Here is a 20,199-nt window from a genome sequence, read left to right as displayed (position 1 = left end):
CGCTCTAGGCTGCATGCAATCGACGCATACCATGTCCCTAGAGGTCATTGCGGGAGTACTACCACTCAAAGAGAGGCTATTCGAGTTGGCTCTTCGTTTCCTCATCAGATCGGAGATAGCAAACCCAATGATAATCGAGAACTATGAGAGGTGTTTGGAAGTTGTTCAGAAACCCTGTATGTCAGTATACCAGCGGTTCATGACCATGGAGATAAACCCTTCGGTTGTTGCTCCATCCCGTGAGATTTCAACATCGCTCAACAATTCTTCTGTTGTATTTGATTTGACGATGAAACAAGAAATCCATGGAATTCCCGAACACCTTAAACCAACAGTTGTGCCATCAATATTTTCGGCAAAATTCGGCCACCTCCCAGTACAGAACTCCTTTTTCACGGACGGATCTGTGATGGATGGACAATCCGGATATGGCGTTTTTAACACAGATCATCACATATCCCGCAAACTGGCACAGCCTTGCTCCATATATGTAGCTGAATTAGCTGCCATACACAATTCGCTGCGAATTATCGAGCTCAAGACACCAGGCAATTATTTCATCTTCTCGGACAGCCTCAGTTCTATCGAAGCTCTCCGATCGATTAAACCGGTCAAGCACCCGTCCTATTTCCTTCCGGAAATTAGACGGATATTAGAAGTGCTGGTTGATCGGTCTTTCATTATCTGCTTTGTGTGGGTCCCCTCTCATTGCTCAATCCCAGGCAATGAAGAAGCTGATTTATTAGCGAAAAGGGGTGCCATAGAAGGAGATATATTTGATAGACCGATCATCTATACCGAGTATTTTCACCTGCCTCGACAACTGGCCCTGGCAAACTGGCAGGAAAAATGGGATAAAGACGATCTTGGGCGATGGATGCACTCGATTTCGCCCAAAGTGTCTACAAAAGCTTGGTTCAAAGGGTTAGATTTAACTCGAGATTTCATTCGAGTTATTTCGCGCCTAATGTCCAATCACTATGTTGCAAACGCACACCTTTATCGAATAAACTTAGTCGATAGTAATCTGTGCGAATGTGGAGGGTACGAAGATATAGATCATATAGTCTTCGTATGCCCTAAGTACCACAGAGCAAGGACCAAGCTTATTGATTCTCTCCGAAAACAGAAAGTGACATTTACAATGCAAGTACGGGATGCGCTTGCTAGCCGCAACCCAGCGCTTGTAATACCTATTTATGACTTTTTAAGAGATATCAAGTATCGAATTTGATTATCTCCTTGCTTCTTCTTCTTATTTTTCCAACACAACCTCCATCAAAAAGTTTCACACTAATTCTGTTCCTTTTTTTTTTCTTTTATTGATCTTTTTAGAGACACAAGAATCATCGCTTCTTTCTGAGAGACATGATCCACCAAACATAGATATAAGTTTTGATTTCTAAAGATATAAGGAACCATCACACCTTAACGAATAGTATTAAGAATTGATATTTACTCATACAGAGAAGAACTTTATTTATTATTGTTATTGTTAGCCGTAGGTCTAAATGATATGTATTTTTAAATTGTATTTATAAAAGAGAAAAGATGAGAGGGTTTTTATGCCTGTTTGAGGAGGAGCAGTCGGGATACAGGCTCTACTCAAGCTGGCTTTTCCCTACTCCAAAAGATATTCGGCCCCGTTATGCTTTGCGGTTGGGCCTAAATAAATATTAGAGTTAAAAAAAAAAAAAATCAAGGTGTACGGATACTGTATGGGTTTCGATCCAGCACGGTACTTTGAAAATTTTTCATTCCGTTTTTTGGTTGCTGCTAAGCAATGGTTTCTCCTGGATAAATTTGGTTTTCACGAAGTCACTCATTATGGGGGACGCCTTGTTCATTAGACGGTATTCATCTGGGAGACCAGCCAAAAGAATCATTGGTCATTGGCCAAGCTTGGCTTGGCTTAGTGGTTAGAATATGAATAAATGTTTTTATGACATGTATTAATAATTAGAATTGCTAAAACTCAAGGCTTACTTCAGCTTTAAAATTTATTTAGCTCACTAAAAAAAGAATAAAATTTTCTGGTCCGTTCAATTTGATCTTTTTGTACCTACGAATATCGGATAGAGGCGCAAAATCTTATATGGTTCGTGTTAGTTAATTTGTGTTCCATACCTAATAGGGCCTGTGTTATGCTCTGTTTCTTTCATTTATATGTAGAATATCGGAAATAGTTCTAGAATATAAATAACATCGGAATATTTGCTTTACCGTTTAGAAATCTTTAATGCTTAAAATTCGCTGCACCTCCCTGCTGCTACTACTGCTTTTTATTAGTATATTCTGCTAGTTTGTCCTGTAACATATGCTTCGATCTATCGATATCTCCATTTATTTACTGCAGTGTGCTAATAATCAGCTACTTGCAACAATTGTATCGGATTCCGTCATTTTTTATGTTCTGTGACACATTGTTATGAATTTATTATATTACACTACAAAAAACATATTCTTAGCTTCATTAATTAATTACTTTGCATCGCTTTATTTTATTCCGCTTCATTAGTTTAGCTTCATTTTATCCTGGTAAAAACGCAGTTCGCGTTTCAGCTCCACCCGCTTACTCTACTCTACATCCGACTTAACAGGAAATGAACATTATACACAATGGGATGGGGTCGCTTTCGAAGCTTCATCTGCGCGACAGCACACTCTCAATCCAGAACACACGCACTAATTATACTTAACCTTTGTTGGTCTTCGAAACTCAAAACTAAAATTGAACTAGTCAATCCTCTGTCACATTTCGCTTCCTATCTCGATATCCGCGCACTCCCACAATGATCCGCGCAGTGCAATTAGCCTACGAATTTATTTATCAGATAATGATAAGCGATCGGAGAAGCACTTAAGAGCGATGGCAAATTAAGCCGGGACTTCCCTCTCCCAGGAACCAAAAAAACGAAGTTCGTAAAATGAAAATCATTAGCAAGGTTCCATGTCGCGGCGTACGACGAAACTAAGTTGTACGTAAGGCGAAATCGTAATTGTAGTTTTCATTTTTATTTTTGCTTCTCCGACACACGAATGTCCGTCTTGATGGTAGTGAATTGTTCTACATTAGAATTAAATGTAAAACTAGTGTTGTAAAGTACATAACTATAAAGCTGTGATATAAATCAGTTTGCGCACTCTCTCGATAGGATGCAGCAGTCTGTCAACAACCTAAAGCTTAGCGTAATTCAAACAGTTAACGAACGGACCCAAGTCATATGCCCTCGTGGTGGCTCACAGAAGAGAAAATGATTCTTATTATTACAGACCTATGAAGTATGATTTTGTTTGAGTTGTTTCGAATTGTGTAGTTCTTTTACACCTAATTATACACCCCATTACAAAAAACAATCGTATTAAAACGAATTGTTTCCGGTTTGCACAGCTAGAAACAATTAGAAACGGGCTTTATCTCCTTCAAAAAAAAAAAAAGCTACGTCTTATGTCCAATACATACATACATACACGGTGATGGGTTTTTGTTTTGTTACTTTGTATTGGATATTGAAATTTGTATTCGTTTACGTTTTCGACAACGGGAGTTATTTTCTTGATTTTAAATAGCTTTTACGATCTCATGTTCAACAACGGTTATAATGGTAAATTTGATTTTCTTTTTTTTTCGGTAGCCTAACTGTCTAAGCTGCATTAATGTCAGCTGTCGGTAAACGCTTTACTCATCTATGTTATGGTAGGTGACACAAAAATGTTTTTTTTTGTTAGTAAATTGTTTGATTTTATGTTATTTCGGTTTTATTCTTCATGTGTGCTATATAAATCTGTTTGATGGCATTGCAGCCATTCTGGTCTGTTGGGCAATCACTGTGGTGCTAAACTGCGGGATAAATACCCCGCCAGCACCATTCGGATCCAAATGTATCCTTGCCTATTGGGTGGTTTGCGGTGTTATGTTCAAATAATGTGTTGCTGCTGTGTAGTAATAGTAAACGCTAAATCACTAGTTAATAGTACTAGAAGTGTATAGTTCATTTGCAATGCTTGATTAATCCTATACGGGTTGTTTTTGTTTTGTCTCTTTCATTCCATCAAGTTTATTTTTGGTTCACATCCGTCTCTGGCGTTCGCTTTTTTTTCTCTCTGCTTACTATCATCGTTTCTACTTCCGGCTAGCGGTCTCTAGTGGTTATAACTGGAAATTGCTTGAGCGACTCCGTTTACAGTCTTTGATTTTAGTACATCGTTTTCGTACGACATTATCGTTTCAGTGCCATTCTCGTACACCCTGCAATGGATTGAATTGTTAGTTGAAAATTTCAAAAACGCGTCCTAAAGAATCAAATAAATTAAACAACAAATTATACGCGTGTTTATTCAGCCAAATTAGCTGGAATCCTTCCATAACAAAAATGCACAAAATTATCTGAGTGAGAACTAGGCCATGACAAATAGACAGATTCGTTCCGGGTCTAGATTAGAAAACCCCAAATTTTGGTAGCCGGCTTACTAATTAGAAATAAAAAGTAGTGTGACATGCAGCAAATTTACACTCAAAACACTGTGGGTAAAACCAGCAGCAGCCAAGCATCAGGAAATTCTTACGGAGATGTTGTCTGTTCCACAACAAGTACTTACTTTTTCGTCATCAGCTTTTTCCCGTTGACGAAGGTTGTCGAGGTGGATGTTCGCTTCATCGGGCCACTACCGACGCTAAACTCGGATATCGAGGTGAACCCACCGCCGCCACCCCGGTGCGCCATCGGGTCCGCATTGAAGAACTCGTCCATCAGGTTGAAGCTCATAAACGGGGACATGAACGGCGAACTGATTACGTTTTGCGGGTGGGAGTGTCTTTGTCCGTTGCTGGCTCCATTTGCCCGGCGTCCATTGTGGGATGGTACTGGAAAATCGTAGAAGAACGATGTTTTTTGTTATGCTTTGATATCAATTTATGTGCAGCTTACCCCTGAAGATCTCCTCAAATGGGGAACCACCGAAGAACTCTCTAAACACCTCGTCCGGATCGCGGAACGTGAACGGGAATCCACCGAAGATATCGAACTCGTCATGAATGCCGCCGCCATTGTGTCGACGGTGCCGTGTGCTCTGGTGGTACCGGTCAGAACCATTGCTCATTAGACCTTCCTTGCCGTACTGATCGTAGATTCGACGTTTTTTCTCTACGGGGAAATGGAAAGATGTAGTAAGTAAAATAGGTTCAATAAGATTTCAAAGCGTTTTTTAGTTCAGAACAACAAAATTATACGTTATATCTCGGATCATGTTAAATTAGTTCTATGAATGTCGACTTTCAATGTTGAAAATGGTACATGTGGTGTCGTTTTAGGAGGAGCTAGTCATCATAGTGCAACATCGTTGTCTCATCACGATAGGCACAAACATCGAATTAGGGACGATTGACGGTACAACAAAACACGTGCTGGCGGTAAGCACAAGGTTAATAGCAAAAACTTTAGAGGAAATTCAACATGATAATCAGAACACAATAACGTTAGTGTGAATATTCAAATTTAAGGTATTATGCAAATTTCAACTTTGATTTTGATGATCGAAAGTTACTATACAATGCAATCTAGTCATCGTCATGGGAAATATTTTCAGTTCAACCGATGACATCCATTTCAAGTATTTATAAAATAGTTTTAGTGGCAACACGAGCATTCAATCAGCGGTTAATAACAAAACAACAGAGCATTGTTTTCTCTGCTGGTACATTCTACTACCGAAAAAGCGGAAAAATGGTGTTGTCTCGAAAAATCCTCGAAACGAAAATGGACGGCTATTTTCACGGCCGGACCGTGTACCGCCGCCGTAACGTCCGCCATAGTGGTCGTAATTGCCGCCGCTGCCGTAGTACTTGCCGCTGCTGTAGTCACGGTTGGTGTACGCGGTGTAATTGCTACTGTCACGCATGCCACCGCCCGTCGAATAACTAGCTCCGGTGCTCTTCCGTGTGCTTCGGTTGTCGTAAATGTGTCGTTTGTAGGCTAAATTTTGTATACGGGCAAAATTGATTAGACTTTCGAATCAAGCTCTTTCCGTCGTTACATTTTTCTAACTCGATTTCTAAGCCTCCCTAACACAGACGTTATGGCAAAAATTATTTAAACACGTTTCTTTCATTGTTCATACATAGCAGTAAAGGTTTTTGTGGAAGCAAAAAAAAAGGACCAATTCAAAAATGATACTTTCCAGGGCCAGCACAATTTGAGTAGAAATCAGATGTAAGGAAAAATTGTATACCCAACAGCAATGAGGAGACAAAATTATGAATTTGTAATAATTGTAGAGCAAAATATTTCATCATTTGTAATTCTTCATCAAGCTTGTGCTCGTGCACTTAGACAGGTATAGAGTTCGGTACATATCAATTCCGCAATTTGCTGGCACCAGCTATGATACCTAACGGTTCCGTGTCAAGATGTTTTGACGTAGAACTACGTCTCTCAGAAAGTTCCGCTATATGGGGTTAGGGTGGGACAAAAAATAAATGTTAGCTCCCATGCACTTTTCGTGTTCCTTATGGGTCCCATAACATTTGTGTAACTTTTCAGATCGATCGGTGAAACGCCCGATTTGCGCCCGATTTTTAAAATTTCCATACGATTTTATATGGGAAAATCCATTTTTTCAAAACTTATTCTCTAAAGATGTCCAGTTGGCTGTTGAAAATATATCAATGCATGATATTTGTAGGAAATTTTTCTGGGAAAAACTCTTCTGAAGACCGTAAGGCACTACGATGCTTGTAGAAACAGCTATTCACCCCAAACTGATTGAATGTCTGACGGACGGCTCACCATTGAAATTTTCCAGCAACACTGCTACAGCATGCTGCTATTGCAAATTTGCTTAAGTATGAGAAATAATTTCGCGTGGAATTAATTTTCAAAGTGTGATTTTTGCCCATAGTATCTTCGGGGAAGCCTTCAAGATAAGTTTAGGCGATATCATTTCTTATCACATGGTTGAATTTGCAATAGCAGCATGCTGCAGCAGTATTGCTAGTAAAATTCAATGGTGAGCCGTTCGTCAGATATTCATTCTGTCTGGGGTGAATATCTTTTTTCACAAGCAAAGTAGCGCCTTGCGGTCTTCAGAAGAGTTTTTCCCAGGAAAATTTCCGATAAATATCATGTGTTGATATATTTTTAGGAGCCAACTGGACATCTGTATAAAAAAAGTTTTGAAAAGGTGGTTTTTCCCATATGAAATCGTATGGAAGCTTTAAAAATCGGGCGCAAATCGGGCGTTTCACCGATCGATCTGAAAAGTTACACAGTTGTTATAGGACCCATAAGGAACACGAAAAGTGCATGGGAGCGAAAAAATAACACCATCGCTTTTTTCCCATATAACCGTGTCCCAGTCTAATGAGGGTATGAAATGAGAATCTAAAAACGGAAGAGGGGAAAATATGTCTTATTCCAAATGTTTCTAAGTCGGTGAGTATTCAACGAATTCCTTTCGTTTAAGAAGCAATCGATTGGAAAATTATCCTTCCAAATGCAGAAAATTATAATTTATAGTCCATACCTACTAATCCTGCTCTAACGGAAATAGAAGGCATGTTCGAAGTGCCAGGAACTCGAGGCGATGTCAACTGCAGCGTTGGGCACGCATATCTGCAAGCTGGCGGTCGATCAAGGCCGGAAATATTAATCCGGAAATCAACACCGTTTCTACAAAGTGGACGAAATCCAGATAGAGCACACTGTCGTATGCTCCTCCCAGCAAAACGGAGTTGCGGAAAGGTTCAACCAGACTTTGGTTGAAAAGGTATGGACGATTCTGATAAACCTTAACCGATGAGCCTTAACCGACGTTTTTCTCATGAATCGTCCTCTTTCAGCTTTGTTAAAGGAGCTAACTCCAGCTGAGAATTGTATAGGGAAAACCCGAATCTAGAGAAGGTACGGATCGTTAGACATCAAGAATATGTCTGGATACCCAACCGAAATAACAAAATTGGTTATAACAAAGTTTAAAAGCGCCTTTTTGGTAGAATTGAGCACCATAAAACTTTGAAAAAACCAATATTGTTACTCGGGAATCGTTATCGCAAGAAGCTTGACGCCAAAAGCAAAAAACTCCGAAGTGTCTACGGAATCATGGTTTAAAGGACTCGATTTAAATCGGGATTTTATACGAGTTATTTCACGCCTAATGTTAAACTACTAGTTTAAAAATACCCACCTCTACGAATAAGATAGTCGATAGCAACCTTTGCGAATATGGAGGGTACGAATCGTGAAAGAAAAGTCTTCGTATGTCCTAAATAGCACACAGCAAGAAATAAACTGTTCGATTCCTTACGGGAACAAAATGAAATGCAAGTTCGTAATGCACTTGTCACTTGTCAGCCATAATTTTTTTTTTCTTACCTCAATATACGAATTCATTAGGGATCGCTCTTTCTTTCTTTTTTTTTTCTGTGTCACTCGTTCGCAATGCAGATCTTCAAGAAAAACATTAATCTTTGTTTTTCTTCTTTTTTTCATCGCAGGTTTTGATTCCCCAGAGACAATGACTCATCATCCTCCAATGTTATTTACCATTAGTAATATTAATCAACGTAAATATTAGTTTTAAGCTACATTGAACTACAAAGTTCATTGTATTTTTTAGAAGAAGAGATAAAAGGGTCATTATGCCCGTTTGAGGAGGAGCAATCGATGGATAGGCTCTACACCCTGCTCCTAAAGGAAACAGACACCTGGCCCTAAACAAATATTAGAGCGCCGATTTTCGAGTAAGGTACTCAACTATGTTATCGCACTCGAGGCTTGTTTTAACGATATAGCAACCTACAGCAACTTTAACCAATAAATGTTGGCGGTCAAAGACGAACGTAAATTAATGAAGTCCAACGGTGTGTGAAAGTTCACGTAGCAGCCGGATCAAATCAAACCTTTGAAGACAAAATGGGTATTCCGGCTCAAGAAACATGAAAATGGATAACCATTTCGTTACAACGTTCCGGAGCAACTTGGAATCGACTACGAGGAAACTACTCTTCGTAATGTACATACTGCTGGTGTCCACTATGGCTTCTATCTCCACGGTGATCTGAAAAGAACTTTTACATCGAAGTTCCTGAAGGTGTGGTTGCTGGATCCAACACCGTTTGCAAGCTGCAGAAGGAGATATGTGGGCTAAAGCAATCACCACGTTGCTGGAACGAGAGGCTGACTTCGGTGTTACTATAACTTGTATTCACACGATCAAGACGAGGCTACTGCTCATATGCCTCAACTACCGAAAACGGTTCATGGTGATCTACGTGTGGGACGTTCTCATAGTCGGTAGAAAGCTGTCCGCGATCAAGGCACTGAAGCAGCGTCTGTCTACTGAATTCGTGATGTTCGACTGCGGTTCCGTGGAACAATTCCATCATAGGATACTTTGCCGACGGTCGGATCAGTGTTTCCCGGTTGCACCAGTTCAGTAGTGCCCTACGGAAAATCAGTGGAAGACTCTGAAGCGGACAGTTCGGCTACCAGTAGCATGGGCTTGGTCTACATACGTAAGGAGGAATCCAAACCACTAGTCGGTCACGTGGACTGAGTATCCGACAGAAGTCCGTTCCTGGCTTCACCTTCAAGGTACTCGGATCAACTGTTTCTTTGACAATCCGAAAACGATCGACATCTTCCAGCGAGGCGGATATGTCGCTTTGAATGCGGCAATTTTAGAAGCAATATTTCTAAAAGAGTCACATAAGGACCTCGACCGCAAAACTGAAGCGCAAATTCCTATTTAAATTAAACATCACTTTGTTCGAGACAACGTAGCAGCAAAAATCATACCGATTGAACCTATCAGCACCAGGGATCAACAAGCGAACATATTTACCAAATTCCTAGATTCTTCGCGGTTCCAGATTCTTTATACCCAAATTGGAGTACCTAGTACCTTTCCTATAGTGGACCACCTGCCTGATTAAATCAATTTATGCAAAAACAAGAGGGATTCTCACAAAACTTCTTTTGGGAAACTTCTTATCCAGCCAATCTGTATCACAAACATTTATAAATTCCGATTTATGTTAAAAGAAATTGAGTTAATCTGACGGGTGGTCCACTATAGATTAATAAAGGAAAGGGCAGTATATAACTCATTTTACCCTGCTAAATTTAAAACTTAACCAAAGGCGCCACTACCTGGCAAAAAATTGAGGTTAATTTCTGGTTACTGTATGTTTTTTCGGCTTTCTTGTATCCATTGATAGTACTAAGCTGAAAAGTTGAATGGAATTTTCCGTCCAAATTTGCATATATTTTTGAATGAGAAACAGGATGTTATCTAGTAAATCACTATTATGTTTGTTTGCATCCCTACTCTTGATACAAGTTTAACTTTCTATTCCTGAATTTCTCCTGTCGTTAATTGCGGATCCAAAAATTCTGGACTAACCAGTCAGGCAGTCGTTGTATATTTCAATCTTAGCTGAAACAAAACCTCAGAGTCAACAGGGTCGTAGCGCTAGTCTAAGAATTGTTCTATACATCGACAGTTGGTTGCGCAGTTTGTGTCGAATCAACAAAAGGTCAAATTCCGAACGAGAATTTATTATGTGACAAGCCCAGATGGAAACTCGAATTTTGATTCGAGATCCATCATGTTACTTACTACTGGTACTCAGTTCTGAGAAACCAAGCAAAAGAATATTCACAACTAAAAACTCGCAGCACTTCAATTATCCTAGACCAGGAATTCCCGGACCTTTTGCTCGGTGGAGCACTTTTTGAAGTCAAAATATACGGCAAAGCACCTGCTTTTTAAATCAATGAGAAAATTAAGGATGTTTTTTCAATTTATTGAAAAAATCGGTGCTCCGTCCAATATTATAATTTAAAATTTATTCCACCGAGTAAAAGGTCTGGAGAGCTGACAGAAAAAAAACTGTGTTTTGAAGTCGGTTTTTGTTTAACAAAAACCCGCGGAGCATAACTTGGGAACTCCTGCCTAGAACATTGGTATTCGATATTAATTTTCAGAAACGCGTTGTTTGACAAACGTAAGTTTGAAAAAATAAACCAGTTCTGATTCGGAACAGTTTGATAATATGATGCAAGATTCATATTGGGAAGCTCTCATAGACAAAAAATATTATTCTATCCTGTTTCGTAATAAAAACTCATTCGATTAATCTCTATACTCGCGCAGTACAGTGTGTATTACATTGAATCAACCTCTCAGAATAAAGCTGCACGTTTACTTCATCTTTTTGCTCAGTTCTACGCTTTTGTGTATGTTTTTAGTGTCGACCTGATAAGCAAGATTGGCAGCCCCATGATAGTTTTCAACTACCAGCATCATTATTCGCACATCACTCAAACAAACTCACTTCTACCTCAAGATAACAAGATAAATAATTGGCGACAGTTCAATGCTTCTACTTCGATTTCAATTATTTCGGACAAAAAATCACCATTAACTTTTGTCGGTCCCTAAACTACTAGATGATTCCGCATAAATAACGATTTTCACCATCAAATAATGAACAGCGACCGGTTATTATGAGTCCAGCGAAATAAAAGTTAACTTCAATAACCTTCATTCGCAAACAAGCTATTAAATTGGAATACAGTTTCGCAAATTGATGTTCGAATTCAGTGATAATTAGACATAAATACGCTCACGACAAGATTGACAAGTAGTCTACAAGCAAATATGCATAAAGCAATTGTCGTTTTAGTTGAAACCTTGTTTACGTTTAACTAAAGAATACAAGAAACTCCATCAAATCAATATCAATTTTAAATGAGCTTTGGAAAATTTTAATTATAAACAAATAAATTAAGTTTCAATCTTTTTTAGAGAATCGAATTTACAAAGACTTCTAGATTCAATAAATTTTCGTGCTTACTATAGAACGCCCTAACGCAAAAAACGCCAACTCAGAACCTTCAGTATAACCTTATTGGTCTTCTTCGATAAACAATTACTGATGCTAGTTTTAACTTTAAGCAAACTAGCTGCGGCTACAGATAACAAACATAGGCAAAACTAATCGACTGACTCACCATCTGATAGAACTTCGTATGCTTCAGAGATCTCCTTAAATCGCCTGTTTGATTCCTCTGGATTGTCTGGATTTTTATCGGGATGCCATCGTAATGCTAGCTTTTTATACCTAAAATAAAATTTCAAATGTAAGATATCGCTATTCCCTCTAGCTGGACCGGATGTAACAAAACTTACGCCTTTTTGATTTCTGCATCGGTCGCAGATCGACCCACATCGAGTACTTTATAGTAGTCCACCATTGTGGCTGCGAACGTGCCTCTGTTTGTTTACTTTAGTGAAACTAAACAAGGATCCCGTTCCGCGCTTTCGCAAATTGTAATCTGGCAGCAGCTGCTCCGCGCTTCCAGTAAGCTTAACCTCAGGTTATGTCCCTCCTTCAAACGGACTACAATTTCCGGACTATGAATGTGTGCAAATTGTACTTCCTTGAATTTATGAACTACTGAGATCAATACATTTTGAGGATTTTGACTACGCACAAGTTGCGGATGTCGTCGCTAGTCGCTTTTTAGTTTTTGTATATTACGCAGACTCCTTTCGTTCCCGGTTGTGATTTTGTGTTTTTCTAGCCTGGAAATGAAAAGGATTAAATAAAGTTAACCATCAAATGAATAACAATGGTTGCTTAGATATGTAGAAGTATTAAACAGTTTGTAAATTAGAGAAGTTTAAACATGCGCTGTAACAACAGTCTTTATCTGAGACTGGGAGTCAAAGTTCTGTGACCCTATAAAATGTGTACGTATATTCCACAGTAAATGCATGTTTCCATTTTTGTAAAAAAAAATATAATATAATAGACCGCTACTGCAGACGTATATAGGAAAGTGAGTCATCAGTTCGTGCTAATCGTGGGTCGAGTTCCTCGTAACTTTCTGTGCTCGACGGTTTACGGTACGATAGATGTCCAACTCCATAGATTTTCTGCCGGTTTCCATTAAAAAAGATCTCATTTGATCAAACTCCACCCTCTGCCGCTACGGAATATTAGAGACACTCCTACGCAACGCGTTAATACTCAAATCGTCACTTCTAATCCAATTCGAAAAGCTGCCCGATAGCAAACATCTTGTTACTCTAAATAGACTTTAGACTGGACGTGTTAGCATGTAATAAAAACACGTGCCTCCTTCTGTGAAAAAATTCGTAAATCTCTTCGGTTCAACCTTGGACCGCAGCTGACAGCTAGTCATCATATACGCATGCACAGATGCACCTTTCGTGGGCTCACCTTGATGGTTCACACTTCAGTAAACTTAACGAAAAATGAACTTTAATACGGCGCTCGTGACAAACACTGCTTCGAACGCACTTTAGCTAAACGATCACAAGGCTGAAAATAGTTTGGAAGCAATGGTAAAACTTGCGCGGTTGGTATTGCGTGTGCGATTTCGTGTTCCGGCTGGTGAGTATGGTCCAACCGACTGCGACCGACTGGCGAGCTTCGTTAAGCGGCCTAGTAAGTTTAGTCCGTCCATAGAACAGCCGATCTCTGCGTATTCGATGGAAAAAAACACAGAGACAAAACGGTTACATGTGTATTGCTGCATTAAGCTACCCCACTACTGCGAAACTCGCTATCAGATCAGAACCGCTTCGTGCAGATAGGTACCATGCATGCGGTTTCTCTGACAGTCTGACACCGCACTAGCATTTGTTTACTTTTGAATATTGTTTTCTTTTTGAGACTTAAGCTAACTGTGGGCTGGTGGTTTACCAAGAAGGATGAATAGATGTTACTCGTGCAATTTGTGTGCATGATTAAATATACCGATAGTGACGAATTACTTTTATCTACCTTTATCTGATAACAAGTAGTATTAGGTACTGAACGATTTTACTAACATACGCAATGTCATTGACTACAATTACAAGTTACAAGTTTTTACACGATTACAGGTAACACGCATGTATTGGAATTCATGTAAAAAACACTGTTCTGTGGTTATAGAAACTCTGTAAAAGCTCTTTCTAATTAAGTAACTAGTATTCAATTATGTAAATATCTACTTTGTTTCCTAAAATAATCTAACAAATTTAAAAAAGTTTCTGCGGCTTTTAATTACCTAAAAATCATGAGACTTAAATATATTTCTAATTTAACAAAAACCCTTCAAGAGAAATAATCAGGTGACCTACAAGAAATGGTTTAAAAGCTATATTTTTTTTATTTCACTTCAGTTTGAGCTCTAGGGCAATACCCGCCATATAAATGTTTTTGGTTGCTCATAGCAAAAAGCGTTCTGAAAAAATACAGATATTTTCCGTGGTTCATAGATACATCATGCCATGGGCATAGCCAGAATTTCGAATAGAGGGGGGGGAATGGCCAAGTTCTTAAAAAAATTTAGAAGTAAAAAAATGGTATTTTGGAAAATAGAAAAAAATACTAGTGTTTAGTGATTGTTACATCAAGGCAACCAGTGAAAAATAGTCCTTGACGTTAGAGTGGAAAATTTGATTATTCTTTGTCCAACCTCGAATATAAATGGATGTTCTCTAGTAAAAACTCTTTAGTTCATTCGAACCTTTAGACATATCATTTTGGCGACGAGGATCTCAAGAAGTATCAAACCCCGGAGCAGATTTTGGAACATCACCGAGTTTGTCTCGACTAAGAAAACGGAGTTACGTTTGGACGCTGGTTTAACCGCTACCAGGACCTCTACGAGAACGATGCAGGCCAGCAGAATGATGCGGCGAAAGTACGTCTACTTCTCTGGAAGCTGGACACCTACTCGCACAGCCGCTATCTCAACTACGTCCTGTCAAAGCTTCCCAAGGACGGGAAGTTTGAAGACACAATCAAGATTCTCAATAAAATCTTCGGGCATCAAACGTCAACGTTCCGGAAGCGGTTCATGTGTCTTTTCACGATTGTTGTTAACCATCTGCCGATGAGCACTCAGCAAGCAGAGAGCACTCAACCGCTGTTCAACCATTGTTGACCCCAGCCAGGTTTTCACCCGACGTAATGTACTGAACGGGCTTTCAGCTAGCAGGTCTATAAGATCAAGTTCTTACGGTCTGCTCTCATGCTGCTGCAATGTTGATACCAAACTTCCACCTCTCCAACAAAATTGTCAACTTCGCAAAAAATTACGAAACTTTCGGTTTTACGCTTGAACTCTTCCAACGACATGTGTAATACGTTAGCGGGATGCAGCAAGGACAACGCGTAGGCAGATGCACTATCTTCACCGAACCGTGTTTCCAGCGAAGTTACAAGAGAATCAAGGTAAGGAATTGTCACAGCTCGGTTCCAATACTCCAAGCTAGTTGATGCAGGCGGATTTGCCCGGTACTTTTGCCGATGCAATGTCCTTGGTGGATCAACTGAAAAACTTGTGTAATTCCACGCAACATAGGGCAAACATTTCAATCAATTATTTTTGATCTGGCTCATACTTTACACAGATGTTTCTATGGACTAAAAATGTCGTTTTGTGCTATTAGAGTTATTGAAAACAAAATTATGCACCAATGTCAACAACTAGGGGGGGGGGGAGGGCAACGCCCCTTCTGCCCCCTCTGGCTACGCCTATGCATCTTGCATTTGTTTAATTGCAACAGTGATGGAAATAGGTTGAAATGAGGGGCCCGTCTATTTTAGACACCCCCGTTCCCCTGCATGGACAGCCGTGGATATCGACAACCACATTTTAGTCCAATAAATGATATTAAATTTGCTGAAAACAACCAGAAGTGTTCAAAAGAACAAAACAATTTCAATTTAGCTGAAGCGCTCCTAAAAGCTAGAAAACCCAGGAGCAAAATAATTAAAAATGCACCCTAAAAAACTGGAAGCACTTTAAAAGCTTACGAAAGCAAAAAAAAACAACGAAAAGGTTACAACAGAGATTAGTTCCAGATTGAAACAAAAAAAAAAAAAAGATTCAAAACAGCAAAGACACTTTCAAACCAAAAAAACTTCTAAAAATTGATCTTAAATTAATATCTAATAACTTAAAAAAGCAACTATGAACCAGAAAACATACCAGTCCTATTGTACCTGAAATTCTTAAGAGATTCTCAATATGTCTGAAGAACCTATCTGAAAGAACAAAGAGGTTACGAATAAAATGATACCAATTTTATCTAAATGTATGACTGACAATGACTCCAAAATCAGAATATCTGTACAATTTTTATTATAAGCCAATGTATTTTTTTGGCAGATTTTTTTTTTTGGAGCAGATTTTTTTTTTTGGAAAAAATATATTGTGTCTACGTGGAAATTGACATTACCCCCCTCTCCCGTGGACAACCGTGGACATTTGCGTAACTCCTGCACTATCAAAAAATGTAGAACGCATATTTCGACCAATCAGAACTGAATCAGAACAGGGCCAAATATCAGACGATACTCTCAGTACAGTATCAAACTGAACAACCAATGATTGCCTTTCTTCCCCAACACAGTCGACACTAAAGTAAAGAAACGATTTGACTACTTATGGACAATTTTGCGACATGTGTTCTCTGTCATACGAGGCTTCTCCTCCACTGAGTTTTCCACAAAAACTTGATATTAAAGGCAGCAAACAGAAATTTCATCCTAATCTCTATTCCTAAGACGGTACCATACACTTACGGTAAGGTCTGGTCGCGGCAACAAAGGTAGGAAAGGCAAAATCCCGTTTGTTTCTCCGATTCCCCCGGTAGGTCGAATTCATTGTCTGTATCGCAAAGCAAATGCATAAACGCGTTGGTACTGGAAAATCCGATACTCAGCAACTGCTACAGTGGTGAAAATGCAGTCGTGATAACAAAAGAACGAGAATAATCTCACGTCATATGCAAAGGTTCTGGAGTTTTGTGAACTCAAAACGCAAGGAGAGTGGCCTTCCCACAATTATGCATCTAGGTGAAGTGTCAGCCAACACTACACAGAGAAAATGCGATCTATTCTCGCAACATTTCGCGGGTGTTTTCGTTGATCGTATCCCAACGTCAGAAGAAGCTCTTACTGCTGCCAATGGTGTTCCCATGGACGCTATCGATTTTGACGTTTTCGAAATATCAAATGCGATGGTTGAGTCTGCGATACATAAACTCAAGCCATCATTCAAACCTGGCCCAGACAATATACCGTCATGCGTATACAAGAGGTGTCGCGCATCCCTGGTTCCGCCTCTTCAAACAATATTTAATCGGTCGCTACAACTGCAACAGTTCCCGTCTGTTTGGAAATCTTCCTACATGGTTCCGGTGTTTAAGAAAGGCGATAAGACTGAAGTTTCTAACTATCGAGGAATAACATCACTATCAGCAGGTTCAAAGTGTCTGGAAACCATTGTTAAAGATGTGTTATTCAGCTCGTGCAGAAATTACATCAGCTCATCCCAGCATGGATTCTTCCCGAAGCGATCAGTTGAAAGTAATTTATGCGAATTCATAACGACTTGTATCGGAGCTATGGATAACGGTGCACAGATTGATGCAGTGTACACTGACATCAAAGCTGCATTTGATACTGTGAATCATCATATACTTCTTGATAAACTGTCTCGACTAGGAGTATCTAATAGGATGTCCAACTGGCTTCGTTCATATCTGAGCGACAGATTTCTCTGCGTAAAAATTGGTCCTAAGAAATCAGCGCCTTTTTCGCCATGTTCTGGTGTGCCTCAAGGAAGCAACTTAGGACCCCTGTTGTTTACGCTCTTCTTTAACGACGTAGTAATTCTTCTGCGAAATGGTGGTATACTCATCTATGCCGATGATTTGAAAATGTATCTTGTGGTACGATGTGAAGCTGACTGTAGAGAGTTGCAGAAACTAATAGATCGTTTTGAACATTGGTGCACTTTAAACTTTTTAAAATTGAGTGTTGCAAAATGTTCCGTGATAACATTCCGAAGACGTAAACAACCCATTACATTCAATTATACGATCCTAGGTGAACAGTTGAACCGAGTTGAGAAAATCAAAGATTTAGATGTTTTGTTGGATTACCAACTCTCTTTCAAGTCCCACTACTCGGCAATAATTGACAAAGCCAATCGGCAAATGGGATTCATTATGAAAATTGCCAAAGATTTCAACGATCCCACATGTGTGAGAGCTTTATTTTGCTCTTTAGTGAGACCGATCCTGGAATATGCAGCTGTTGTGTGGAGTCCATATGAAACGACTTGGATCACGCGGATTGAGTCGGTGCAACGTAAGTTTGTTAGGCGTGCTCTTCATAACCTGAACCCTCATAACCTCCCGCCATATGAAAGCCGGTGCGCATTGCTCGGTATCGAACCACTTCACAGCAGACGTGTAATCAGTCAAGCAGTCTTTGGAGCAAAAATACTTAAGGCTGAAATCGACAGTGCTGAATTGTTGAGTCGTATGCGACTTTATGCACCCACACGTGTTCTTCGGCCTAGGCAACTTATTCAAGCCACTGCTAGGAATACGAGATATGGTTCAAATGATCCCATCAACTCTATAAGCAGAAGATTCCAGGAGGCGTACGATTTGTTTGATTTTAACTTGTCAACTGTTGCTTTTCGTCAGCGTTTGTGTTCCATGTTACTTTAAGTTAGAATAAGATTATTTCATAAAGACCCAGATGTCCAATGATTTTAAATTATAAATACAAATACAAATACAAATACAAATGGCAATCTGCAATGACAAAAAATTAAAAAAAACTTGTCGGGTGTCATTATTGTGACACACCAATGGCACTTTCTAGCACCCCAAAAGCATTCAATTTTCATGCAGCTTGTCAAAACGTTGCAAATAGTAAAAAAGATTTTTTTAACAATCTTGTTTTTTGAATTTGTGAAATTACATACCGCCAATTAAGCCTAATTTGAGTTTGTTTGATGATAAATGATATCAGAATCGGCGAATTTCCGTTTTAATCGAGCTGGTTTCCAGTTCCAAGTATATTCGTATTCACCGTTTACCTAGAGAGAGAACTATGCTGAGTGCGCTGTCGCTAATGCAACCGTATATCTGGCAACAGTGATGAAATATTTAGTCACTGTTGACCCGTTCTATTCCACATTATCCGGCTCTTCATAAACAAGCTCTTACCTGTTGTTACCTTCACTCGCCCAAAGAGCCAAGTATTCAACTTGTTAAATCATTCAAGAATACCGAGAAGAAGACATAAAGATTTAGGGTGCCAGTACAAGCTACAATCGAAAGCTATTTTTAAAGTACGCTAATACAAATACCCAACCCTACACCTTATAGTTTTACCCAGTTATTTTATGAACATTTTTGTAACTTTCGCTTTGAGATTTTAGAAGAAAAATCGCTAAAACAAATATAGATTATCGTAGTCCTACGTTAACCACGTGGTTGTGTCTTAGATACAACCCTCCTACACTCTAAAAATTGGCACGTAAAATCTACCTGAAAAATCATGTAAGGGACTGTCTTTATAAAAAAAACTGCCGCTTCACGTGGCATTAGTAATTTTCACCTTAATTTCACGTATTTCACTGTCAATTCAGGTAAAATCAGTCAAATTATAATGTCGACGGTTTCAGCGTATTGGTATTTGTGTGTTTTGACTGTGTTCGTGTTAGTGCAACTGTGATGAGACGTTTTCGACAACAGTATTTACGTGAATTTTTTAGCATGCAAAAAAACAATATGGCGTGCGAAGAGAACGTTAAGGACACACTACTCCTCCACAATTTGTGTTAATCGGAGGACTTATCGAATCCCTGAAAATATTAGACGGTAATTCTGTATTTCATTTACTAATCGCATTATACTAAATGTTTTATTTATGTTTTGTTTGCAGAACAAAGAATCGGCATTTTTTCATTGCTAGTTACGAAGGAGGAAGTGTTCACGAAAAAGTGGAGGAAGTGTTTACAAACGTCCACTCTAACATTTTTTTATATTTTTCCAATGGAAAAAAATGGTAACTATTAGTTGAAATTTTGAAAATAAATTACATTTCTAAGTTACGTGAAAAGAAGGTAGATGAGAATCAGCCACTTTTCCACGTGAATTTTTCGTACATTTTTTTCGGGGTGTACTATTCGCGGTGAAGAGGTGCTCTATTTTTTGACGATGAAATGGTGAACGGTGTTCCAGCAACAATTTAAAACTGAATTCAACATTAACATTTTTCTCGTTATCACATTTATTCCTTGCCGACAATCTTTGTGGTTTATATTTACGAGATAAGATACAACACCTATCGCTATCAAAATAGGA

General features: G+C 39.0%; 1 protein-coding gene across 6 annotated transcripts in view; it reads right to left on the bottom strand.

Annotated features, from left to right (window-relative positions):
• Positions 1-2,213: 2,213 nt before the first annotated feature.
• Positions 2,214-20,199, bottom strand: part of LOC129721523 (dnaJ homolog subfamily B member 6-B) — a 173,272-nt gene continuing 155,286 nt past the window's right edge. For 4 of the 6 annotated variants that reach the window (XM_055674197.1, XM_055674199.1, XM_055674198.1 and 1 more), the window contains 5 exons: positions 12,193-12,588; positions 12,015-12,124; positions 4,929-5,144; positions 4,600-4,864; positions 2,214-4,249 (listed from right to left, as the gene is read on the bottom strand). In XM_055674197.1, the coding sequence (XP_055530172.1) occupies positions 4,144-4,249; positions 4,600-4,864; positions 4,929-5,144; positions 12,015-12,124; positions 12,193-12,257 (762 nt within the window). In that variant the 5' untranslated portion in view covers positions 12,258-12,588 and the 3' untranslated portion in view covers positions 2,214-4,143. Of the gene's footprint in view, positions 4,250-4,599; positions 4,865-4,928; positions 5,145-5,708; positions 5,973-12,014; positions 12,125-12,192; positions 12,589-13,249; positions 13,581-20,199 lie in introns of those variants that run through there. The other 2 variants (XM_055674201.1, XM_055674200.1) reach the window with 2 other exon arrangements.

Source organism: Wyeomyia smithii, chromosome 2 (assembly GCF_029784165.1).
Source record: "Wyeomyia smithii strain HCP4-BCI-WySm-NY-G18 chromosome 2, ASM2978416v1, whole genome shotgun sequence".
NCBI lineage: Eukaryota > Metazoa > Arthropoda > Insecta > Diptera > Culicidae > Wyeomyia > Wyeomyia smithii.
This window is presented reverse-complemented; position numbering and strand designations above follow the sequence as displayed.